Source organism: Xenopus laevis, chromosome 2L (assembly GCF_017654675.1).
Source record: "Xenopus laevis strain J_2021 chromosome 2L, Xenopus_laevis_v10.1, whole genome shotgun sequence".
NCBI classification, from domain to species: Eukaryota; Metazoa; Chordata; class Amphibia; order Anura; family Pipidae; genus Xenopus; species Xenopus laevis.
The window spans coordinates 24,787,188-24,814,490 of NC_054373.1; the positions used below are offsets into that span (position 1 = coordinate 24,787,188).

The following is a 27,303-nucleotide window of genomic DNA, read 5'->3' on the forward strand; positions in this document are numbered from 1 at the left end:
AAATCAAAAGGAAAAGAGCAATTTTGTGCATCTGCAGTTCTATTTAAGCTACATAACCTTCATTCTCACAGTTGGAATCAATTGGAATAAATTTCTTTAATAAAAACTTCAGAGCTTCTGTATATAATGTAGAAACTAGTTATTTAAATTGTATTTTGTGATGAAAGGAACATAAGCACTGGAAAAAATAATTTCATGTGACAACATATGTTAGCCAAAAATAGAACTACTTGCCTCAATATTTTTACCACAAATGTATCAATTTGCTTTCAGGTTAATGGTAAATAAAAAATTATTTTCCAGTATTATAACAAACACTTCTTGATCAACCACAGCATCACAGACACCACAAGAAGTGATAGAGAAATCCTTTATGTATGTGTGTATATTCCTATTTTAGAGACCACTATGCAAGACTATTCAGGATTTACTGTAGTCAGGTAGCAGGTACCAGGTAGGGCAATTTTTTATTTAAAAAAAAATATTTTGAACCTTAATTTAGATAATATACAGCCAAAACAAAAGGATGGACAATTTAAGTCATAAGACAGTTGTACATACATGAAACATTTACATTTTCTTCAATTTTATTTTGTATTTGTTCTTCTACAAATAAATAGAAAATAATACAAAGGGATTTTTTATTATCTCACTGGTTTTTATCCCATAGTCTTGTTACGTAACACAGATTATATTTTATGACTTGTGTTTACAAACATGAAAAAAATGTACAGTACATTTTAATTTGTAACTCAAATATTTGAATTGCAAATTTATAAAACATTTTTAAAAAGCTCCTGCACTGATATTTTTTACAGTACCTAATTTTTGAGGTAAATTATGTCTCTTTTTATTTTACTGGTCATTTCAATACAAATACCAGTTAATTAATCATGTATGGGCCAGTTAGAATGGGTCCTTTTTATCTTAAATATCATCATATGCCAAGTGTAGGACCTGTAAATTAGAATCCCAAGATTTATAATAACATTTATATATGCAATTCTATACTGTTTTGGAGAAGGTTATTTATCAATGTTTGAGTTATGTTTCTCAAAATTTGAGTTTTGAGGGTATTTTCAGTAAAAACTTGAATTATTCAGGATAAAAAAAATCTCGGACTTGCCACAATTTATTATGCCCTGAAACTGAAAACAGCTTGAATCCGAAAATCCCCCAGTTAATCTTGGTATCTACAAGTCAATGTCAGAGGTCCCTTGAACCATTTGAAGATGTTTTTAGCCTTTCTGATTTTTATTCAGTTGTTTTATGCTCAAAAACTCAGTAAATCTGAGCTATTTGAGATATTCTCACCAATAACTTGATCAATTGATTAAAAATATAAAAAAAAGTGTGTTTCAGGGCAAACTTTATGGATTCATCGTCCCAAAATCCTGATTAGTACTTGTATATACTTGCAATTTGTGGTAAATGCACAAATGCATTTAATTCATAATTCATGAGCAACAAGAACGTCCCAAAGAAAAACACCAACATACTTTTTGTGCCATGTGTCTTTTTGTGCACATTGTTGTAGACAGTAACCACAATAAACAATGTTTGCCTATTAAGAATGTCTTTGTCTTTATCTCTGTCTTTAAATTTACACTTTTTACCATAATAATGTGGTTATTAGTAAATTGCAGCAGATAAGTCGAAGAATGATGCCTCTTTCTGCAGTAAAAAGAAAAGCAACCTTAAAATGAATTGTATTACAAACAATTTCCTGATACTGTAGTTTAAGAATGTGTCAATTTTTAACTGTGCAGAGATTCATTCAGACACAAAAATGTACCTTAATAGAAAATAGCTATTTCAAATAGACCTCTTTTCTCCACTTTCTAAAATAGGAGTTAAAAAAAGATTTAAAACAACTTTGGACTCATGTTAAACCACACAGGTGAATGCTGACGCCCAATGAAAATACAAATAAATATACATTTAAACAATCTTGAATGGCTTAATTAGCCATTAGGCTTTTGCTGTCTCCTGTCAAAGGGATATCACTCCTACAGGCCTGTGTAGTAACCTATAACTTCTAGAACCATGGATTGGCTGAAAATGCAGCTAGGTGGGTATGGATATGTCCCAATATTTTGAATATATATGATTTGAAACTGTAAATCATATAAAAAAAACATATGAAATCTAATTTCTTGTGAAATTTTACAACTATGGGAGTGAACGCATGACATTACTAGAATGGCACTTGAGTTCTTAAGTAAATACACACTTTTTTTTATAGATATATAGTTACATAGTTAAATCAGGTTGATAAAAGACAAAGTTCATCAAGTTCAACCCCTCCAAATGAAAACCCAACATCCATACACACACTCCTCGATACTTTCACATAAATGATATATGCCCATATCTATACTAACTATAGAGTCACAATATCACAATAGCCTTTGATATTATGTCTGTCCAAGAAATCATCCGAGCCACTCTTAAAGGCATTAATAGAATGAGCCATCACAACATCATCCAGCAATGCATTCCCCAACCTCACTGTCCTCACTGTGAAGAACCTACGTTGCTTTAAATGAAAGTTCTTTTCTAGTCTGAAGCGGTGGCCTCTGGTACGGTGATCCACTTTATGGGTAAAAAGGTCCCCTGCTATTTGTCTATAATGTCCTCTAATGTACTTGTAAAGTGTAATCATGTCCCCTCGCAAGCGCCTTTTTTCCAGAGAAAACAACCCCAACCTTGACAGTCTACCATCATAATTTAAGTCTTCCATCCCTCTAACCAGTTTAGTTGCACGTCTCTGTACTCTCTCCAGCTCATTTATATCCCTCTTTAAGGAAAACTATACCGCCAAAATGAATACTTAAGTAACAGATAGTTTATATCATATTAAGTGACATATTAAAGAATCCGATTTTCACGTTTTTTTCTAAAACTTTGGGGTTTTATTTATTGCCAAAAACCCAGCACACATCAAAAAATTATTGAGATTTCTACCATTGACTCATATGCAACCTCGACAGGTCTGAGATGCCGTATTTTAAGTCAGATTTTATAATAAAAAAAAAATCAGGAATTTTTCGTGATTTTTGCATTTAGAGTTTAGTAAATAACCCCCCAAGTATATATACTTAAGTAAATGTTGTTCTTTTACATCTGTTGCCTTGAACCACCATTTTGTGATGGACTGTGTGCTGCCTCAGAGATCACCTGGCCAGAAATACTGCAACTTTAACTGTTACATGAAGAAGTGTTGAAGCAAAAGACAGACCTCTGTCTGTTAATTGGCTCATGTGACTTAACAAGTATAGTTTGGTTGGTATGTTTGTGTGCACAGTGAATCGTACGATCCCAGGGGGCAGGCCTTATTTTTTAAAATGGCAATTTTCTTTTTATGATTACCCAATGGCACATACTACTAGAAAAGTATATTATTATGTAAATGGTTTATTTACATGAAGCAGGGATTTAGCTGTTTTATGCAATATCTTTTTATAGAGACCTACATTGTTTGGGGGTATAGTTTTCCTTTAAGGACTGGAGTCCAAAACTGCACTGAATATTCCAGATGAGGCCTTACCAGGGACCTATAAAGAGGCATAATTATGTTTTAATTTCTTAAAGTTTTATACATAACATAACTTCATTTGCTTTAGTAGGCACAGAATGACACTGCCTAGAATTAGACAACTTGTTATCTACAAAAACCCCAAGATCCTTTTCATTTATGGAAACTCCCAACACACTGCCATTTAGGGGCATATTTATCAAGGGTTGAATTGAAAAAACTTCGAAATTCTAATTCAAAAAGACCAACCGAAATTAAGTTTGAGGGTTTTTTTTGTCAAATAGGTCAGTATTCAGCCAAATTCGAATCGTACGAATCGAAAGAATCCCAAAAACAACTTATGTTTTTCAAAGTCCACAATTGACTCCAAATAGGTTCTAGGAGGTCCCCCATAGGCTAAAAACAGCAATTCGGCAGGTTTTAGATGGCGAATGGTCGAAGTCAAATTTTTAAAGAGACAGTACATGATAAATTTCCATATTCAAATTTGTTTAATTTTTTTCAAATTCAAATTGAATTTGGATTATTCCCTAGTCAAAGTACACAAAAAAATAGCTCGAAATTTTATTTTTTTACATTCGAAAATTCACCTCGACTTTTGATAAATCTGTCCCCATGTGTATAACTTGCATTTATATTATTTTTGCCAAAGTGCATAACCTTGCATTTATTAACATTGAACCTCATTTTCCAGTTTGCTGTCCAATTTCCCAGCTTAGACAAATCACTCTGCAAAGAGGCAGCATCCTGCATGGAACCTATAGTTCTGCCCAATTTAGTTTCATCTGCAAGCCAGTTCTCTATCCAGGTACAAATACTACGTTCCAGGCCAATATTCCTTAATTTAACCAGTAACCTTCGGTGTGGCACTGTATCGAATGCTTAAGCAAAGTTTAAGTAAATTACATCCACTGCCATCCCAGAATCAAGGCCCCTGCTTACCTTCTCATAAAAAGAAATTAAGTTAGTCTGGCAAGATCTATTATGCATAAAACCATGCTGGCACAAACTCAGAGTATTATGATTTGCTATGAAGTAAAGTATCTTATCCTTAAGAACCTTCTGAAATCTTTCCTACCACTGACATCAGACTAACTGGCCTATAGTTTTGAGGCTGAGAATGGGATCCCTTTTTGAATAGCGGCACAACATTAGCAATTCACCAGTCTCTCAGCACTATGCCAGACCTCAATGAATGAAAAATTAAGTAAATAGGTTTGGCAATCACAGAGCTAAGTTTGGTAAGTACCCTGGGATGAATACCATCTGGCCCCAGACCTTTGTTTATCAAACATGTTCTAGTCTCTTTAGAATTTCCTCATGTGTGAACCATACCCAGTGATAATGTATATCACTTCACATGTTTGAGGAATTCCAAAGACCATGGGGTAATTTACCAAAATCAGTAAATTAAAAAAATCAATTGTGAGTTCTGCTTAATAAAGTCATTTTATGTGTTTAATAGATTACCAGTATTGGTGAAAATGCCTAAAAACATCTTAATTAATTTTTTGTTAAAGTGATACGTAACACATTGCTAAGATTTTATAGGTTTTTATAGTTTCTGAAGAATTTGGAGAAACTTGAATAACCATGCTATGACTGACCACAAGCCTATCTGTACCTGATCAACAGTGCATAGATTAAAAAAAAAATGTTCTTTTGTGTAAATGGACCATTTATGGACGACTGAGTATGAGAATATTTCTGTCTTATTTTCGTCACAGATATGTTCTTTGTTAGAGGGCAAAGACAGATGACACACATCAGTATATTTCTGGAACAAGTTTGGGTGACATCAGTCTTCTGCCAATTCGGCAAATTCATATACCAGGCACTCTCTGACTATATCAATGGCACCTAAATGCATGTGTTAAACTTGGGTCATAATTTGGACAGTGCACTAAAGCCAGTCATAAATGCACGTGCTTAAATAGCCTATAATGCATTAATCAAAAGAATATCCTCACATGAGTAGTGGCTTATATATTGATAACATCACTAACACCAACACGGCTGACAACAAGCATGCCAGTGGAAGCACAGATAGAGCAGACTTCATGGCACAATATTTATTTAAGTGTAAAAAGCTATGTCTATATAAGTGCAAGATGCCTTAATTAAGCCTTCCCTGTCTATTCAGGCAATTCCAAAAATGGATTCTCAGTGACAGAAGTTCTTGGCTTTCCATGTGTGCTTATCATTCCTGTATTTTTGAACAGTAGCACCTCATGTCCCAGAGTAAGGAGATGATGATGGAAAATATTTGTATCTACTGTTTATCTAACAACTAGTGATGGGCGAATTTATTCCGGCAGGTGTGCATTCGCTGTGAATTTGGCCGTTTCGCCACCGGTGAATACGTTTGCAAATTTGCATGAAAATCGCTAGCGTCTTGATTCTGATGCCGGCGTTGGTTCCAACGCCAGTGAATTGTCGGTGGCGTCAAAATCACAGTTTCGCTAATTTTTTGACAGTTTTGCGAATTTCTCTGGAAATTTGCGAAATTCATGGCGAAGCGAAACTGGACAAATTCACCCATCAACAACCATCAAGATACACATTCTTGAACCCTCAAAAAACCCCACAATATTTTCACCTTGGACAGTGGTCTGTGATGGCTTCTAGTCCTTACATAAAGTATGTTATGAATTTCATGGTTGGTGCATCTATATACAATGTTGAGTTCTGGTAGAAGCCAGTTCATAAAACAGGTCATGTAAGTTGCTGTATATACCAAAGCATTCTAGGAAATAGAAATAATATTAGTGATCATGCACGCAATGCATTGCAGAGTAGATATGGAAATCCAAACTATTCTTATTAAACCATTGTAGTAGTGTTTGTAATAATTTACTTTATTATCGTGGTAAAAATGGTAATTAATTAAATCAGTATTTGCGTTAAACAACTTGGAAACGAATTAACTATGTGACAGCTTGAAAATGCATAATGTATGTATATACATAGAAGGAGCAGGCTTTATTGATGCATTTTGACCACCAACACACCCCCTTTTTTTACAAACCAAAATGAATGGGGAGCTCTGTACAAGTCAGATGCATTATAAAAGTGTGCTCCATCCATATCCACACATATACAGGATGGAGATACACACCAACATGTGATCACATGTATTCATACTACTTTCATTTTAGTTAAAATTACATTGATTTTCACCATATTAAAAGCAAAAACGACATATTGCTTATTATATTTCCTTGTTCTCCAAAACAATTCTCCATTTTTATGCTTTTTTTCCCCCCTACTTTAAAGTGGGTCTCCATCGCATGGCGTTTGGCGTGGCTGCCTGGAGGCAGTGCTATTGTACAGTACAGAAACTCCCTTCACAGTCTCTTTTCTTCATGTCACAAGGAGCAAAGTTTTGTGCTTATCGTCAAATAAAATTTGCAGTGCAAAAATTGAAAACATGAATGTTACACAGTTTAAACAAAAAGAGTTTGTATATGGCACCACAGCCTATTAATTCACATACAGTATAGTACAATAGTACAATAAGAACAGACAATTGAACGGAGCTAAAAGATGGCAAGCTTGCATAGCAATGCAGCAAAAGAAATTATATACAAAGCAAAATTCTTTTATCCTTGGTGTGATTTTTTTTTCTTCTTTTGTGTATTCCTTGCAAGAAATAGTTAAGGTGGATGGTGTATTCAAAAGACAAAAAAGGCAAAATATTTGTGGGGATATGTGTGACTTTGTGTCTATACATTGCATTTACAGTCCTTCCAATAGTACATAAATAACGAAAAATGTTCATTGCACTGGTTTTTTTTTAGCTTCATATCATCACGGTCGTCAGTCCAGACCAGTTGGCCATTAGAGCAGCTTGTGATGTATCCTTTCAGTACTCTGCAAAATAAAAATAGATAAAATAAGCACATGCAACAATAGCAAAGCATGCACACGTGTATGTATCAATCATTATTTGGGATATACATTAGCTATATACTGTATCTAGAAAGATAAACAGTTGTGAGAGGGAAACATATTAATGGTGAAGAGTAAATATAAAGATCAGACTTGAATACATTGTCCAGTAGAAGTTGAAGTAGCCTTAGTATGGTAACCACTGTAATTGTGTTGCTTATTCTACAAAGGGGTGATAGAGATTTTGCACTTGGATCTGTCATTTATAACCAATATACACTCAGTTATTAAGATGGCCAAAATTTCAGATCATGATTGGGAAATTTGGACAATATATATTTTACTGCCTTACTAATAGCACATATGTTGACAATTTGGGGCAGTTTTGTCAGACCATTTTGTCATCACATTGGATTGCAATTGTCTAAGGGGCACATTTACTAAGGGTTGAATTTCGAAATTAAAAAACTTTGAAATTCGACCATTGAATTTGATACTTCGATAGTCGAAGAATTTTTCCGATCAAAATTGGCAGTTTTCGTGCAAAGTAAAAATCATTTGATCAAACGATTTAATCCTTCAAATCGAACGATTTAAAGGATCGTACAAAAAAACCCTTCAGCTTCTAAAAACTTAGCCAAAGACTCAGAGATGTTCTAGGAGGTCCCCCATAGGGTAAACAGCAATTCGGCAGGTTTAAGGTGGCGAAGTGTCGAATTCAAAGTTTTTTAAAGAGACAGTACTTCGATTTTCGAATGGTCGAATTTGTGACGTTATATCAATTCAAATCGAATTTTGGCCTATTCGATGGTTGAAGTACCCAAACATTACTTTGAAATTTGATGTTTTTGAATTCGAAAATTCACTTCGCCCCTTAGTCTGGACAGAAATGTTTATCAGTGCCTCTCTTTGTGCATTTATGAGACATATCCAGAAGTGACAATGGCCACACATTTCACTTTCCTTCCAATCTTCTCAATTCAGTCGGAATAAATGCACCAGTGCTACTTTTGGATGGTGAAAATGGGCCATAACTAATCTTGTGGTCCCTGTGAATTGCAACCCTGTGCCAGAAAAGATGCGATGCTCTGATGACCATATCAGAATCTAGGAATTTGTGGTCTTTTAGTGGCATTGGAAAATATAGGCAATGATTAATGGCTTGTATGTTTTTTATTTTATTTTTTAAAACAAATAACTTTGGATTACACTCACACCTCAACCATACTGCGAGGAGTTAATTTAGACTGCTTTCTAATCTATTGTAAATGATAAAGAAGGTTATAAAAACAGTTTATAAAATGGCCAGTGCTAATAGAGCAGAATGTATGTAGCATTAAAGTTCATGTAGGAGGTTATTTTTCAAAATCTGAATTTTTCAGATTTTTTAAAATAAAAACCTTTGACGCCGGTGCCGAAATCGAGATGCCAGCAAATTTTTGCTGCAAATTCGCAAACGTATTCACCGGCGGTGAAATGGGCAAATTCACAGCGAACAACTGGAATCCATTATTTATTTATTATTAGAAAAGCATGATTTAATAGGATCAGGGGAAATGCCGATAAAATCACTTTTACAAGGGATATACTTTTAATAACTAATATTAGTTACATTTTCCACATCTACTGTAAAATAAAGCCTACTTGTCCCTTAATATATACATACATTTGAAAAAAAAAAACTGTATATAAATTCTAATTTATATTAGGAATTTACCATGAATAGCTGGTAGTTGTGTATGCAGTAAGGTAACTGAATCAGATGTATTTAAATATTAATTTAACTCTTCAGCTTCTGCTACATCCTAATAAGAAATGTATGTTTATAATAGCAGAATGATTAACCCAATTTTCCTAATCATCTGAACTTGTGATGCAGGTTTCGGATCCATTATAAGGAAACCCATAATCCAGAAAACTCTGATTTTTTTTCTCCGTAATAATAAAACAGTAGCTTGTACTTGATCCCAAATAAGATATAATTAATCCTTATTGGAAGCAAAACCAGCCTATTGGGTTTATTTAATGTTTACATGATTTTCTAGTAGACTTAAGGTATGAAGATCCAAATTATGGAAAGATCCCTTATCCAGAAACCCCAGATTCTGAGCATTCTGGATAACAGGTCCCATACCTGTACCAGCATATTGCAGTTTAAGCAGTTAACAAATCTGATTTCACTTTGTCAAGTGTTGGCACAGCAGATTTAATAAAGAACAGTCATGTGAAAGCAAACCACTAACTATTTCAGCAAGATATGGCTTGCGTTATACATGTTTTATAAGCTTACCTAGTTAAAGTGCAAATTATGACAATTATGTCCATGTATATATATTTATTTCTCTAATATTTCACTATGGCAAATTATTTCTCTTTAACGCTGGACCACAATTCCTCCCTTTCCATATTTCTTGTACAGAATTTTCATCCTACTAGCCATTACTATTTTTCGCATTAATTTTCTCTCCCAGTTAATCCATTATATTATAGTGATTCATACAAAGCTATACCATTTGTTTTTAAATTTTTAAAATTTTTTGGGCAACTCAGCAAAAAAGTTCATAATCATTGAATTGTAAAAAGAGCAAACAGATGGACAATGCTTAGAGCAGCGCCATCATGTATCCTATATTGAGATCTAAATGGGGAGGAATTCCATGTCAATGTTTCATTTATTTTGGCAGTTAATATATTGAAGTTTCCATTATCATGGCAGCCAATTTAAAGCAGATTGGTGGAACACTGGAAAGTAGTGATGCACCGAATCCAGGATTCGATTTGAATCCTTCTGCCAGACGGAACCGAATACTAATTTGCAAATTAGGGGCGGGGAGGGAAATTGCATGACTTTTTGTCATAAAACAAGGAATTAAAAAGTGTTTTCCCCTTCCCACCCCTAATTTGCATATGCAAATCAGGATTCAGTTTCAGTTCGGTTTTCGGCCAATCTTTCATGAAGAATTTGGGGATTCCTACTGGAAAGTAAAGTTAACTTTGTAAGGTCACACAAATCATAACTTACATAATTCACCTGTAAACTGTCCTTGGCTGTTTGGCCCCAAATATCCTACATCAAGAAAGTCAATGGCATTACGTTGGTGACCTCTCAAAATCTCCCCTTTTCTGGGTCCTGTTGATTCTTTTGAAGAGACTGTTCCCGAGGAGCTGTGCCCTCCTGGAGATGGGAAGCAAGGTTTACTGTATGGCATTAGTATTTCTTCTGCAAATAAATCACAGAAAAAGGGAAAATATTTTTTGCTTTAATTAAAGTTGACATTTAGAATTATATTTTAATTCAAAAAACATTCTCTAAATAATTTAAATGGCAGATTCATGATGGGATTCTAATAAGGAGATATCTTCCACACCTGTCTAATTACTGTGATTGTTGCTCTCATTGATATTTTAGAAAAGTGCTGATCTTTCCAAATTCAGGCATTAATTTAAACATGAAGTCTATTTGTGCTCATTTTATGGGTTCTCTAAATGTGCAATTACAGAAAAAAATAAAAACAGAATTATATATAAGTTAAACTTTACAGGCATGGGAATCATTTTCAGCATGCCATTACACTCTAATTAGATTCCAGTGGAAAACTTTGCTGATATAGGATTAAACATGTTCAGTGTTTATTAACCACATAGAGACCAAGTAACACATAGCTGCAAGTGCATAGTTCCAAGTTGTAATTGAGAGGAACCAGACTTAAGTGTCTCAGCCAGCACAAGTAGCCCTTTTTGTACTTCTAAGACAAAACCAACACTAAGGACTAAACTACTGTATATGATGGGAGATTTTGTAGGCTGTTGCTAGATCGACAGATTGTATTCTACAAATTGGATGTAGTTGCATGGGTAATATAAAATGGACTAAATACAAAAATGTGATGTGAAAACTACTTGGAAGATTTGCCATCCGATGCAACGTTTGTCAATGCGAACACTGCATGCTGCATTTTATGCAACAAAAAAAAAATCTAATGGTGTCTGACAGACTTTTTCTTCTCATTGAAACACATTGAGGGAGTTATTTACTAAAACTCAAACTCAAAGATATCAGACAAAAAAAAGGGACATCTGCCATTGACTTCTAAATGACCTCAACAGGTTTGAGATGACAGATTTTCAGATTCAGACTTTAGCAGCTTGGGGGTATAATAAATCTAAAAAATGTTGAGGTTATTTTCCTCTAAAAAGTAGAGTTATTGTCTAAAATACCTCAACGAGAAAAATCGAAGTTTAGTTAATGTAATAATAATTATCAATAACAAGAATACATTTGCAGACATGGTGAAATAGGGGGTTATTTATCAAAGGTTAAGTTGATTTTTATCGGAAAAAATTGAGTTTTCAAGGGTATTTTTCAGTTAAAATTTGAATTTCTGGGTTTCAAAAAAAACTTGAATTTTCAAGATTTATTATACCTGGACCAGGAAATATCTTCAATCGGAAAATACTCCATCTAAAACCTGTTGCTGTCATGTACTGTAGAAGTTTGAAGATTTTGTTTGTAGCCTTCATGATGCTTGGATTATTATCTAGATTATTTCACTCGAAAACCTGAATAATTCAAGCAAAACAAGTTTCTTTTGCCAAAAACTTGATTAATTCGGGTTTTCGGGTCCTTCCCCCCCAAATTTACTGAGTTTTTTATATTCCATTGTTTTCATAAATTAGAGAACATTTAAATTGTAAGTTTGTTGAAGGTACTGTATAAAAAAAACTCGCCATTTGATAAATAACCCCCATAAAGGTTTATTATCTTAAAAATTTGTTTAAAGTTGATATGAAGGTTTTACAATAAAGCTGCTAGGAATTATAATTACCAGCATTCCACATTACATTTCTATTGCTAAGGAATGAGGGAATTTTTAGAATAAAACTGTTTGGAAGCTGTGAGATAATTCTATATGCATCCATGGAATCAAAACCATGATAACAATAATGAATATTAAGCAGTGTGGGGCCAAGTCGACCAGGTGCCCTAGGCAACCCGGCCAACTACGTCACCCCCCCCCCCACGCTGTTCGATAGGGATGGGCGAATTTTTTTGCCTTGTTTCGCTGAAAAAATTACACCCATAAAAATCGTGGCGTGCGTCAAAAAAAAAAAGACACGCATCAAAACAATTTCACCGCGCGACACAATTTTTTTGACGCCCATAGACTTTAATGGGCGTCTGCATCATTTCGCCCGCGGCTAATTTTTGGCGAAGCGAAACGGCTCAAATTCGCCCATCCCTACTGTTCGACGCTCTGTGCAGAAGAGCGGAGGCGAGGCAGTGTGGAAGCGCGAAGCTGCGCCAGTGCGCATGCGCGGTGGAGCGTATATGACATTTCAAAACGGCAGCCAGTGCGCATGTGTGGAAGGGCGCATACGCATTAAAAAACAACTAAATTGCAGCCACAGCTTAAGGACACAAGGGTACAGACTAGGGGAAGGGCTTAGAAGAGGTATGTGCTTGGCGCCCCTCTGCCTTTGTGCCCTAGGCACGTGCCTCTTCTGCCTACCTCTAGTTCCGGCCCTGGTATTAAGTATAAAAAGTTTAAGTTTCTATAAAAAAAAAGTGTTATTCAATAAATCACATGAGAAAGCAAAATAGTATCAATTCCATTGAGAACAACAAAATAAAGCTTCTTGTTGCTTTTTTTATCACAGAAATTCTAAATGATTGAAATAATTTGCTCTCCCTCTCTGTCCTAATGTTTGTGTGTTAGATTTATAATTCTGATTTTACCAGATCCAAATGTCTGCTTGTTCTGCCTTTCTGTCGAGCCAAGCCATTCCTGTGTTTGTCGCTGCCGCTCTAAGGATGTTCTGCCATGTCGGTCTAATGAGGTTTTTGCATCATTTATATTTGATGTGTGCCTCTCAAGAGAACTTGCTTTTCTTTCTGTTGGACCTCCACCACGTTGATTGGGTATTACTTGCTGTCTTAAGCTTTGACAAGGTGGAGGATCAGGTGGGGGAGGCAAATCTTTAAAAAAAATAAAAAAACAATAAACAATTTTCACCTTACAATCTATATGGTTAGAATATCAAGTATAATACAGTGCAGTATTTTACATATTATTCATATAAAGTTTTTGAATGAATTATTTGGTTCTAAATATAACAAAACATATTTTGAGTCTCATTGGTTTTCATAATGTGAAAATTTTGAGTAATCAAAAGCCTTTATCCAGCGCTAAGATAGTACATATTTTGACATATACCGATTACCTTTAAATGCAAACCATATCAGGAAATCAAGTCACATCATCATGCTAAAATCCCATACTGTACAATTGTGTCATACATATTTCTGTTATTTAACAGAAGCAGCCAACGTACCATCTGCAATCCCTTCTCTGCGAAGCATGGGTTGCTGATCTATTCTGCCTCCCTTGTGTTTTTTAGTGGGCCGTGACTTCTGACTATGATTCACAGCTGTGTTACTGTCAGTAGAAAAGGGACTGGCAGGCCGTGGTCTCTGAGAAAAAGAGTTCATTTTGCCTAGAGAGAAAGAGAGGAACATTATATGTAACACAACAGTTTTTAGCCATATTGTTTTAGCTGTGCTGGTATTAAAATATACTGTAATGACGGTATTATATATTTTATAATACGTTAAACCCCAACACATTTTTTTTAAAAAATGTATCTTGATGAAATTACATTTTTTGGTAAATTACAAAGCATGGTGTTAACATTCAGCTGAATGTTATTTGCCGTACAAAAAATGTATACCAATGAAAGAATTGATCTCATTAAGTTAGATGAGGGTTGATAATGTGACGAGCATATTGTTGGACTAAATGTGAAGTCTGTCTTTTTTGCCTAGAGGAATTTTTCACCCAATTAAAAATTAAATGCACAGCCTTATGTGGCAAAAGTAATGAAACACAGCTAAGCAATCAACAGCTATTGGAAACAGGTCTGGCTTAGTAGATCAGCTCTCATTTTTCAGTCATTACAAGATTTAGGTTTGCTGATAGGGATGTAGCGAACTGCCGATTTGGTGTTCGCGAACGCCGTTTGCGAACACCGGCAAAAAATGCGAACGTTCGCGGACAGTTCGCGAACTTCGAACACCCGCTAAAATCGTTTTATTCGAACGATCGAAGGATTTTAATCATTCGATCGAAGGATTTTCATTCGAATAGAACGATCGAAGCCATTCGATCGAATGCTTTTCATTCGATCGAATGCTTACAATCGTTTGAACGAATGCTTATAATCGTTCGAACGAATGGAAATCGTTCGATTTTTAGCGGTCGAAGGAATTCGAACGGTCGAACGATCGAACGCGAACTCAAAATGCGAACGTTCCCAAACATTCGCGAACATTCGGCGGACGCGAACGGTCGAAGTTCGCGCGAACTAGTTCGCAGCAGAACAGTTCGCTACATCCCTATTTGCTGATAGCAGTGGCTATTGGTCGAGGCATCACTGTTCATCGAAAAAGTATTGGAGGTATATTTATCAAAGGATGGATATGAGTTGTTTTAGAGGTTTTTGACTCTTGAAAATTTTAGTTTTTTTCCTTGAAAAAGTAAAATGTTGCCCCAAAAAGTTGATAAGAACAATTTGAGGTTAAATAAATAACCCCCTAAAAGTCTGAATTGATTTAGAGTGGTCCAAAAAGATCAGCGCATAGATTGACTTCTATAACACCTCAACAACTTTTATCTGCCGATGTTTTGTATTAATGTTTTTTTTAAATTTGATTGTTACTAAAAGACCCCCTTAGTCTTCCAACACCATGCTTAGTCATTTACAGAAAAAGCTCTCAAATGTTTGACTTAAGACTCAAAAAGATCAAATGGCAGCCACTCATTAAAATGGCCAACACCTAGGGGCAGATTTACTAAGGGTTGAATTTCGAAGTTAAAAAAACTTTGAAATTCGGCTCTTAAATTGAAATCCTTAGAATTCGAATATTGAAGTCGAAGGATTTTTCACAGAATTTAGCGTTCGAGCAATCGAAGGAATGATTAAATCCTTTGAATCAAACGATTTGAACGATATTAGCGTACGATCGAAGGATTTTCCTTTGATGTAGAAAGACTTCGAAAATGGTTGTAGAAGGTCCACATAGGCTAACATAGCACTTCGGCGGGTTTAATTTGGCAAAGTATTGAAGTCGAAGTTTTTTCAAAGAGACAGTACTTTGATTATCGAATGGTCGAATATTCAAATGATTTTTACTTCGAATCGAAGTCGAAGTAAATTCGAAGTCGTAGTATCCTATTTGATAGTCGAAGTACCCCAAAAATTACTTTGAAATTCTAACTTTTTTAACTTCAAAAATTCACTCGAACCTTAGTATGTCTGCCCCTAGCCACAGTATATCCAAGTATGCTTGGTTCAGTTACTGGTGTCATTAAAATAGTTGTAGTCAGTATATAAACAACTAAATATATTCTTTCAAAATTATAAATCTGATTTAATACTCAAATATTTGACTAAATTGAACAAATATGTACTGGACACAATACATCCTAACTCGAACATACATTTATTGACAGAAGCTTTAAGAAATGCAATGTAAGCAATGAAGTATGAGATATAGTTAAGAAATGCATCATGTCAGAATTTAGTAGAAGAATCACGAAGCAAATCAAAGGACTTTTCGAACCACCAAATGCCATGCATGTTAGAAGAAGCCAGCTGCATGACATAAGTACATGGAGACAGAATTAAAGCTCAAAGAGAGAAGCACCATCCCTCATGCTAGAGTCACCAACATGGAGTCTACAAACCTGCTATAGATAAGCTGGTACCGTTTAGTGAGAAACCAGCTATATCTGCTGCTGCAACCAGTGATTGTGCAAAGTTGCCACTTGCAAATATCGAGTCATCAGTTGAGCTACCTACACTAGATCTATGACTAGAATAGTTCCGATCCTCATCAGATGCAGAACCCCATCCATTTACCATTGAACCTAAAAATAAAGGCACGTTCTAATGAGTTGTACAAATTTGCATGCTGCTTACAAATGAAATAACGCACACTATAATTCTGCATAGAACAGGGGGTGGGTACAAATGTTGCCAGAAAACATAAAATATATAGTTATAATGGTAAACACATAGTTGTCTTTAATATGTATCCAAATATCTAAATTACTTTATTTTATTTTTACAGTTTACAGCAACATAATCAAAATAAACTAAAAAACAGAAAGTAGTAAACAAATAATGTATATTCAACATGGCGAAAGGAAAGTGATAAGAGGGAAATTGTTTAGCAGTTAGAGAAAAGTGGGGTTAGGGTTTATAATTATTAGGCTGATATTAAGGGGGTTATTTATCAAGCTCCGAATTCATCTCAGTATTTCTAAGATAAAATCAGAGCAAGTACAAATTCCCAAATGGACCTTATTCACCATTAAAAAAAATTGGTTGGTCAAACATTGTCCGAAGTTTTCTGACTTTTCCATAAAAAATACAAATTTTTCAGGTTTCTGACTTTTTGGACCAAAATCCCCGAAATCATCGGATATTGGTACTGACAACAGCGCAGACACTGGGACCTTCCCCATTGACTAATACAGTACCCGTAGAGCTTTGAGATGCCAGGTTTTCGTATTCAGACTTCTAATACCATCAGACTTTAATAAATTTAATTTAATAAAAAATAAATTTTTAAAGGGGACCCGTCACCCAAAAAAATTATTCAAAATCCTATTTTATCACATTAGTCAAGCAAAATGAACTTTAATAACACTATATAAATTATTTGAATCTTGTTTCCTTCAGTCTGGGAATTCAAAATGATAGCAAGCAGGCAGGAGCCATTTTGTGGACACTGTTATTAAGACAAGCCTTGTATCATCTCAGAATCTTGTTTGTGCACCAGAATGGGGGACCCGCTGTCCATTTCCATGCACTGGTTACACAATTAAATGTTAAAGAGAACGGGGATATGTGGGGAGAGCAGTAACATGTAGGAAGTGCTGAATGGAAAGTGAAAGTAATTGCCTGCCCCGCCTCTATGCCCATGGCATAGAGGAGGGGCAGACAATATTTGATTGACAGATGAGATGTTTAAATGAGCTTACAACAGCTGTGAATGCTTTAATAAAAAATAGAAATTGGATTTCATGTTTAATTTGAAAAGGACTTTTATTATACAGTTTTTTGTGTCTGGGTGACAGGTCCACTTTAAGGTCTGAAAAATCTTCGGATATTCAGAGTTAATAAATAACCTCCTTAATATACGGAAAATTTATATAGCCAGTGCAATAAAATTATGACTTATTATTTACCATTCTGCTGTTTGAAAGGCAATATCTGGTTAGTTGCTTTTGGTTACTAAAGCTGGATTAGACGTTACACCTGTTATTACATGACACCCATAGACAACATATATATGTGTTCTCAAAACATTAATATTTTCACAGACATAAAAAGTTCTAGTAATCTTCAAGATGAAGTGTCTTGTGTTAAGTGTTAATTTTGAACAATTATTGAAGTAAGTTTAATTTGAAGAAAGTCAGTTTGAATGTATTGGACAAGCTGTTCATGCTCACAGACTTGCAGTAAACTCTTGGTCTGAATTTGTGAGTGAGATATTCATCACATATGCTTAGCAGAAAATAGCAAAGATAACATATCATGAATTCTAATGACCAGACAAATATCAAAAATATCCAGCAGACCGTAAATATATCTGTTCTTTGCGATGTAAAATATACAGTACAGTACTCTGGTAATGTTCGTGTAGAATTTGTATCTTGTTTATGTTCAAGTGACTTCTAGGGTTGGTCATGCCACAGCACTCGCTTGTTACAATGGCAGTTTCTGTATACATGTGGTAGGGTGACTAAAGAGATGTGTAAAAAGGTGTGTTTTCTCTTAAAGTTTTCCATAGTGGGAGATGTAAGCTACAAGTGAGAGGTTACTAAACAGAGAATGGGTTCTCTGTTTAAATGATTATTTCAGCCTTGGGTGTGGAAGCTATAGCGTTCTGGATGGAACAGGCAAGCCAGACACTCCGTTCCCAGCTCACATATTGGAGCTCACTTTCCAAAGGAAGACTGTCCTGTGGAACGGTATTTAATTCTAGAGAGACTATAAGGAAGGTCTCTCTGAGCACAGAGCAGGAAGGCTACCTACCTGTGTAAATAACTTCCAGAGGGGATGGAGGTGCTGCCTGAAACTGCAAGTAGCAAAGGGAGCTGAGACCAAGTGACAGAGAGTCTGTCTGAGGGAGAAACTGAGAAAGCCAGGAGGCTAAGTAATCCCCCCAAAAGAAAGTATTTTGAGTACAGGGGTGACCCCAATACAAGTTTTTTCGTACTGGTAGTCTACAAGTGGCCCAGTTTAGTGAGGGAACTCATCAAATGTGTGAAGGTAATGCACAGTGGAAAGGATTTATTTTTATGATTTATGTTTTGTATGCTGAAATGGTCACCCCTGTGTGTAAATAAACAACCTAAAAGTAAAGACAGTGTCTGTTGTGGATCCCACAAGCCTACAATAGATAAGTGAAGTAGTATAGCCAATTCAAGTGGCCCTGCTCTAGGAAAAGTCAACATCTTTGAATGTAGCATCCCTATTATTTCTTTCACACACTCACAGAAAGGGAGGGTGCTCTTAAATGTTTGATAAGTTAGGGCTGATGTCTTTGCAAATGAAACAGAAAACTAATTATATGCAGAATGAGCCTGGAGGGAGCTCATTAAAATATGCTTAATAGAACTAAATGTATACATTACAATGTTTAACTATTTAGAGTCATATACTTGCTAATTGTTAACAATGAAATGATCATGTAATGTGTCGAAAACAGAATATTCAGAAACCTAGAAAAGAACAGTATGATCAGTGCTCAATGACTGGCAGTCCATATTTAGTGCAATGTGTCATTATATACATTATACTGTACACAAAACAGAATAAAAAATGTAAATACAATATAGAAAATTGAAAGATAGAATATAATATGAATTGAAAGTCAAGTGGTTTTGTGAGAGCATGAACTCGTATATAGATCTGTGTAAATGTTTATGGGTGTGTGTTTACTCTACATGTAAAGACTTTTAAGGATTTTTAAATTTCAAAAGGAAATTCAAGTCAAAGTAGTTGCTCAAATGTTGTTAAGCATTAAAGTGGCATCTAGTTGTGCATTGCAATTATATCTTCAGCTCTAAAATGAATTTACATCCAGCCATCAATTCATTCCCATGTCATTTTATGCTAAAGCCATCTTTTCACTGACGAATGTGCATCACCTGATCCATGAGGAAACAAAGTCTGTGTTTTGAATATTACCCTGCTAATTGTTGCATTATCATTTTATGAAAAACTGGTAGTTCTTACATTTTGATGTTTACAAGTAATATTAATAGACAAATTATTTGTGTCTATTAAGTTTATGGTCTTTTTGTTCGCAAATTGAATTATTTCAGTAATTATGATACTGAAAAACTGGATTATTTGTTTTTTTAATTGTCATTCATGCTGTAAAAACACCTGAAGAAGCTACTGTATGCTTTGGTATCTGAGTCAACACAAGAGCAATGTTATAAACTGTAGGTTTTCAGGCAGGTAGCACAAGATGACCTTGACAGCAAGTCAAGGCATAGGCACACATTGCTCATTTCCCTCTGAATTGCTAATGCTAAATCACTGACTGATTTAAAACTAATATAAATTCCAGAATGCTCTTGCCATTAAACTCAAATATGATGATGCATCGTGTGAAAGATCCACCACATACTTTAGGAAAGCACATGTTTAATTACATTTTCCTGATGTAATCTCCTCTTCTGCTTCACCAGATGTGAAGTGCTCAATGTCACAATCATGTATGTTGGTGTCCTGACTGCCTGCAATGCATTCTCCATCATGTTAATCCTCTTCTTATTTTTTGCTTCTTACCGTGTATGGATCATTGTTCTATCTAAATGCTAGTTTCTGTTTACTAGTTTTGTAGCATCCATATAATGAGGCCTCATCAAATGTTTACATTCTTTAATGGACAGCCTTCATCTTCCTTTGGACTGATATATTAAACATATGATCACCCTTAACTATGTTATTTAAGTAATACCTTGATCAATACATTTACTATGTGCTAAAAGTTCTCCTGATCAAGCAATCAATCTAATTGATATATCAATCTTAATTTCCTGAACGGCATCTTAACCACTCTCGAAGGAGCTCTGAATTGTACACTGATCCTTTTCTCGGAGACAGACTCCAGGAGTCTGCTCTGAGCCTTATTACACATGCTGCAGCTTGCTTTAGCTAATTAAAGGTGCCTGTCATGGACTTCTTCATGCAACTATGGAAGTTTGAAAATTGCAAAAGCAGAACATCTGTTACAGCCTTGCGAGTCTTGTTAATAGGACCTTCCCAGCTGGGAAGAGCTGATAAAGTATATGTCTTAATGGCCATGACGATATTTGTCAAGGTAAATAAATATAGGTGTGGACAATTGCAGGAAAATGCAGAATGGTGCAATTAACATTCATTAGGTGGATACAGCAGCAAATAATATTTTGTAAAAATTAATTTTTACTATGGAAGTTCAATTCTTTATATTATGGGTAAATTAATTCTACATAATGTATCATAACAAGATGCAGTAAACACCATAAGTTAGCCACTGGAAAAAATGGCAAAAAATTACACTCTATGCTGGATAATTCATTACAAACAACAATAAAAAAAATCATGTTTGTCTCACGTCATGTTTATTGCCATATTGTTGATTTCAGCCTCAACGTAGAGTCGATTCACGTACTATAGGCCTAATGATGATGACATTGCATTATGCAGTCCTGTTCATTCTATTGGTTATGTACAATGAATTTTCAAGGGTCATTATAGGACCTATATATTAAATTTTGTCGTTATATTTTATAAATAGAGTAACATTTTTTATTACTATACATTAGAGTTTAGGAGAGTTTTTTTGGCAAAATATTTCACTCATTTAAAACGCCAAGCAATATTTTTGTTACTAATGTAAGGGAAAGTTATACTTGGTGGCAGATGCTCAAAGTATATCACTGATAAAAATATGCAGAGGGAATGCGTTGTGCAGATAACAAAGTCTGATCATACACAGATGGCACATGCAAAACATCATTCATTTCAATGAGAAAGGGGTGTGGCAGGTGTCCCAGATGCTACCCACCGCAGTTAAACGGTTCCATCTGTAATTACTTATTTTAGGTAAAGTAAAAATAAACCTCTTTCTGATATAAAATACTGTATTTTTTTGCTATACTGTTAGAATATATTGTTGTTGGTTTGTCTATAGCCTATTACCTAACTAACTTCTATAGGCACTTATTTCATGCCCTTTTGGATAATTTGTTTATTGCAGTTTAGGACAAGGAAAAATACTATATTGTTGTTAAATGGATGTCCTGGTGAGAAATGCTCACAAAACTAATGCAGCTTGGAATTTAGCTTCTCTTCTCTTTTATTACAGAGGGGAATAACATGGTAACATTACACATGTTTTAATAGATTATTGTTGTCTATTCTGTACCTCATATGTACCTTATATCTCCCTATAGGTACAAATTAGACAATCTCCTTTTCAGTTATCAGGGCTATGACACCTGAAGTCAGTGTTTTTAGGGGGAAAACAGCAGCAGTCAAAAAACACCTGTCACTACTGCCCATAGTAATCTTTGCACTGCCTGAATCACAAGTGGTCGTGCTCGGAAATGCTTTAGCATCCCCATGTGCCATTCATATTAAATTATCTCTATCCTAATAAATAAATAAATAAATAAATAAATAAATAAAAAAGTGCACTGTTGGACTTATTTCCCAAAATTGGCTGCATACGCCCCACTACAGCAACACCATAGCAACCTATCAGCAATTAGCTTTGTTCTCTCTAAAGCCAGTAGAATAATAAACTACTATGTATGGGTTACTGATAAAGGGCAAATATGTTCAGTGTAAATACACCCAGTGGTTCTTTTATAAACCTAAAAAACAAACTTTTCATATTATAAGTATAATATCAGTATTTTAATAAGATTATGTTGGGTGTTCAAAGTTTTTTTTTTAAAGAGGTCCAATCAATTTATAACGAAGAATTTTACTACTTTTTTTAGTCCAATTGTTCCAAGATGCTAGTCTCATAGACTATATTAAATATCTTGCTGCAATAACAGAAATGTTAAGACTGAAACAAAAAAAATGTCCCCTTTCTTGGTTATTTTATATGACCAAAGATGTTGATGTGTATTCATTTCCAGGAGGAGCAGCTTCATTTCTGCCACATTCTTCTTTAGTGGCAGTTATGATGTGTTTTCTAACCTGCATTGTAGAGATAAGGGAACACATTCCTCATCACACGAGGAATAGGACATAAGGAAAAGCATACGCTGGGTGGCAAGTTTATTATGTCCCGTATTGGAAAAGATTCATTGTATAAGACCAAGCCCTAAATAGAGCGATATTTATTAAATTGTTTAAATAGAATGAATATGTTTAAACACATATATTGCCATTTCTCTGTGCAATATCCAAATGCTTCATATCAGTTACTAACCTATTAGCAATGCATTTATTATTTAATGTTTCTATATGTTTTTAGATTGTGGAAGCTAGTCAATAGTGGATAGTGTCTAGGTAACAATCATACCCAACACCCAACACTAAATACTATTAATCTGCGGAGTGCATTTGTACAGTACGTACAGTAATTAATTTGCCAGTGAATTTATAAAACAAACTCTTTTGGCGAAACAAAACGGGTCAAATACGCCCATCCCTATTGCCAGGTTTATAGCTCTAAAATATGTATCCAAATAGTTTATTTGATAATATGAGAGCCAATATTAGCAAATAGGTCTGAAATTTACCTTGATACCTAGCCCATTGGACACTGTAGATTAAAAGCTTTTTAAATAAAACTATATAGATTTTCAGTTATCAATAAAAATCTCAAACCTGTGGTTCACTATGAACTAAGAATTATGGAAGTGCACAGAGCTGCTATAAAAATGGTTGTTTCCCAGTAGTCACATATTATGTTGTGCTGATGTAATACATTCTGATTACACGCCCCTGTTACATTATTTAACAATATAAAGTCCATATCCTAGAAAAAAACTACTACAAAGCTACATTAGCAATCAACCAATGACAACTGTTGTAGCTACGTCTCTCCACTAGTAAGACAAAAACCAAAATGAAAGAATTTTCTACAGCTAAAACATTCAAGGCAACAGAGGCAATAAATATAGTGATTAACTGGGTACAAATCAAACTGGGGATCATTCTATCTGAACTTCTCATTTTAAACTAACAATAATAGTAAATGGAATACTTATATATAAATATACAAATAGATCCTATTATATATGAGGAATTATTCATCTTCTAACTTACTCTAAAGGAACATTATGCATTGGCCTTTCTCTAGGAATATTAGGCGAATGCTCTTCTATTTCTTTTCTCATTTTACTAAACAAAGTCAAAACTCTATTTTCTGGCACTTCATGATCAGTACTTTAGAGAGAGAGAGAGAGAGAGAGAGAGAGAGAGAGAGAGAGAGAGAGAGAGAGAGAGAGAGAGAGAGAGGAGAGAGAGAGAGAGAGAGAGAGAGAGAGAGAGAGAGAGAGAGAGAGAGATGAGATGATTAGAAAGTAAATTTTACAATACAGAGAGAGCAGCCAGGCCAGTGATCACTTTCACTGAGCTGGGGCAAACCAAAACAATTATAAAAGTATGTTATGACGTTGGCTATACTTTCAGAACATTCTTGCACTTTTGTAACATCCAACATGTCTTTAGAAGATTAAACTATTTTTTTATCTGTCTCACTGTCAGGACTTGTTTTCTCTGCTGAATGATTTGTTTATGAAAGCCAGATAATAATTGATTTTTCTCTCTATTCTTTTATTTATAAAAACCTTGACTGTCCTTGATTGTTTGCCAGTGCAAACTGGGTATGAACAAAATGCAGTTTAAGTGTGATTTAAAAAATAATTGGGATGATTTTACATGATATCTAATGATTAATGTAAGTCACATTCCAGCATATCATAAGTGATTACCTGTCATAGAACTGTCAAGATTATCCATGCTAGAACCGGGAGTGTGTTCCAAACCTCGGAGTGGCCTTGTTATTTCTAAAGATTCATCTTCAATTTCATCTTCTTCTTGATCTGGAATGTCTTTTTCTAAGTCAGAAATAAATGTCCCAGACACATATCCAATTGGTGGAACTGGGGCCAAAGGAGGATGGTTATTGCTCTGTAAATGCCTGAAAGTGAAAAAGGAATATAGAAAAATAAATAGGAACACAAATTAATACAAAAGCTAAACATACACAGGTAGCATTTCCAACTATTGTTAATGTATTTATTTTAATAAAACATGATCATTATATTTTAGTAATTTGGTAAGGCTGATATAGACTTAAAAGTATATTTTAGTTTTTGCCTTGCCTTGCCTTTTGTCTTGACCTTGTGGCCTTTTGGTTTCCCCAAGGGCCCCTGTACAGGCCTTACATATGCTTGAATCCATAAATAGTGAATACATTCGCAAAACGGCTGCGAAATTTTGGCAGCGTCAAAAAAAATGGACGCGGGCGTCCATTTTTTTTGACGCCGTTGCATTTTCGCCAAAAAAACTAGCATCAAAAACGAGATGCCGGTGCAGTTTCGCAATGTTTTTGCCGTTTCGCGGATTTTGCATGGAATTTGCAAATTTTTCTGCGAAACTCCGTAAAGTCACCCATCACTATTCATAGACACATAAAATATCAAGTGTAATCATTATGCCCATGTTCAGCTCCCACTATTTATTGCTTGCACATACACACTGGTAACTCACAACTGTACAGTCTGTGAATGTGCCCTTATAAGAGAAGTGCGTTGAAACTTTTGGGAAATAACTGCATTTTGTCGTAGCACCAATCAATTGCAAATAAGTAGAATTTATTGCACCATCAATTTATATGCATATACCACTTACATTGTCCCTTCCCTTGGGCATAATTCCAATAGAATTCTACATAATTCTGCAATATCACTAGTAATCAGATGTACTTAATGAGAAGACTGGGATGCACATTTATTAAAAATCTAATTTCGAATTTATGTGAGCTTTTTAAAACTCTATTGAATTAGATTTTACTCAAAATTCAAATGGAGGGTTATTTATTAAAAAAATCAAATTGCTAAAACCGAAAACTCAAATCAAATTAGACTAAACTCAATTCAAGTTTCTTCTCTGAAAAAAACTCGAATGTCAAAATGGCTACTAATAGCATGAAAATGGTAATTTAACATACAGGCTCATGACATCAATTATGTTTTTTTGCCAGTTGAGTACTTGTACCTGCTACAGGTGTTTATTAGTATTAATTGAAATCAAGGAGAATTTGTACAGAAAACACAAATGATTGTGTATGGTAGAGACATTCAGTTTCCTTAAAAAACACAGGCTTCTGTTGATGAAAATCGAGCACTTCTCTACTAGGTAGAACAGAGTACACTGGAGCACAATACACATATGTCACATGACATTTCCTCCAATTAAAACAGTACTGGGATTATAATTTCCAGTTTTGAAATATCATCATGTAATGTTATTGTACAGTAATTACATTGAGGAATCAAAGTAGGTAACTTATGATATGCAATGACTTTTGCTAAAATGTCACATTGGGGACCAATTCATTCATAATATTGTGATGTGTAAACTCTTATTACAATGAAGCAATGTCATTCAAAACAGAAATTACATGGTAATACAATTCTCTTAATGTTGTTTTAATTAATGTCTAGTCATGAAAATAAGAATTGAGAACGTGATGTGGATGCAGTATAATTACCAAGCTTGCTTTGCAATGTCAAACTGGTAAGCCCTTGTTAATTCATCCAGGTGGGCTTGAAGCATGGGCTGCATTTCTTCACATGGTGATGGTGTGAGTGTTGCTGTTGATTGTTGTCCAAATGAGATGGCAGGTGAGGATGCCACCCCTCGCACAGGAGGTGTAGGAACTCTATCATCATCTTCTTCAAGTTCATCATCTGATCCTTGATGTAAGTAGGTCTGTACTGGCAAAGGTGGGCACCATCCATTGCTATCATAGCTGTAAATGAAAGCATGATACCATTTAAAACTCATTTGTTTACAAAGCCAATTGTGTGGAAGGAAGCAATTACTCATATTCATATTAGAGAAGTTTCCTATGGAATAATCCTCTCAGAAGAAGAAAATGTTTTCCTATAAATAAATTATTGTTTCCTTTCTGAGTGCCAGAAGAATACTAACATCTCAACACTAACCCAAAAGCTCACTGACAAGATAAATTAAGTTGATAGGATTGCTCAAAGTTTGAAAGTTTGGCAAGAGCTCTTGTTGAAAACTCATTCACTTAAATCATGGTCAAACACATCATTTATCAGAAAAATGAAAGATTGAAATTCAACTAGAATGTACCAGAACAGACTTTCTGCATTGTATTTTCAGAATGAATCTAAAAACGAAACTGCATTTTTCATCAAAACAAAACCTTTGCCTTTTGTATCCTTTACAACAGCCTATAATCTTGGGAACTATGTTTTTGATAAATATGCCACTCAAAAATTGTTTATGCCAGAGTCCGAGCTGTTATCGTTCAACAATGCTGTTGGCCCTAGATGCGTAGTTCACAAATCTATTGTTGCAGTTAAATGACACCCTGTTAACCACTTTGTCTAGTGGTAAATCTGCACAAACTTGAAAAAGAAATACATTTTGGGATATCAGTATTATGTTCAATAGGAGCAGGAATAGATTATAGAATTAGAAAAAAATATTTTTAAGTGGAAAGCATGCAAAAATATAGTAATTACACTCCACAGAGAAATTCACTTTGTTATTTAGGTTTACTTTCCACTATATTTTCTCTCAGT

At 34.8% G+C, this 27,303-nt stretch overlaps 1 protein-coding gene across 11 annotated transcripts in view; it reads right to left on the reverse strand.

Moving 5' to 3' along the window:
• Positions 1-6,375: 6,375 nt before the first annotated feature.
• Positions 6,376-27,303, reverse strand: part of LOC108707903 (roundabout homolog 2) — a 688,904-nt gene continuing 667,976 nt past the window's right edge. For 6 of the 11 annotated variants that reach the window (XM_041581601.1, XM_041581604.1, XM_041581608.1 and 3 more), the window contains 7 exons: positions 26,238-26,498; positions 24,454-24,662; positions 16,174-16,356; positions 13,763-13,924; positions 13,167-13,406; positions 10,452-10,649; positions 6,376-7,411 (listed from right to left, as the gene is read on the reverse strand). In XM_041581601.1, coding sequence (XP_041437535.1) covers positions 7,410-7,411; positions 10,452-10,649; positions 13,167-13,406; positions 13,763-13,924; positions 16,174-16,356; positions 24,454-24,662; positions 26,238-26,498 — 1,255 coding nt within the window. In that variant the 3' untranslated portion in view covers positions 6,376-7,409. The remainder of the gene's footprint in view (positions 7,412-10,451; positions 10,650-13,166; positions 13,407-13,762; positions 13,925-16,173; positions 16,357-24,453; positions 24,663-26,237; positions 26,499-27,303) is intronic. The other 5 variants (XM_041581610.1, XM_041581611.1, XM_041581612.1 and 2 more) reach the window with 3 other exon arrangements.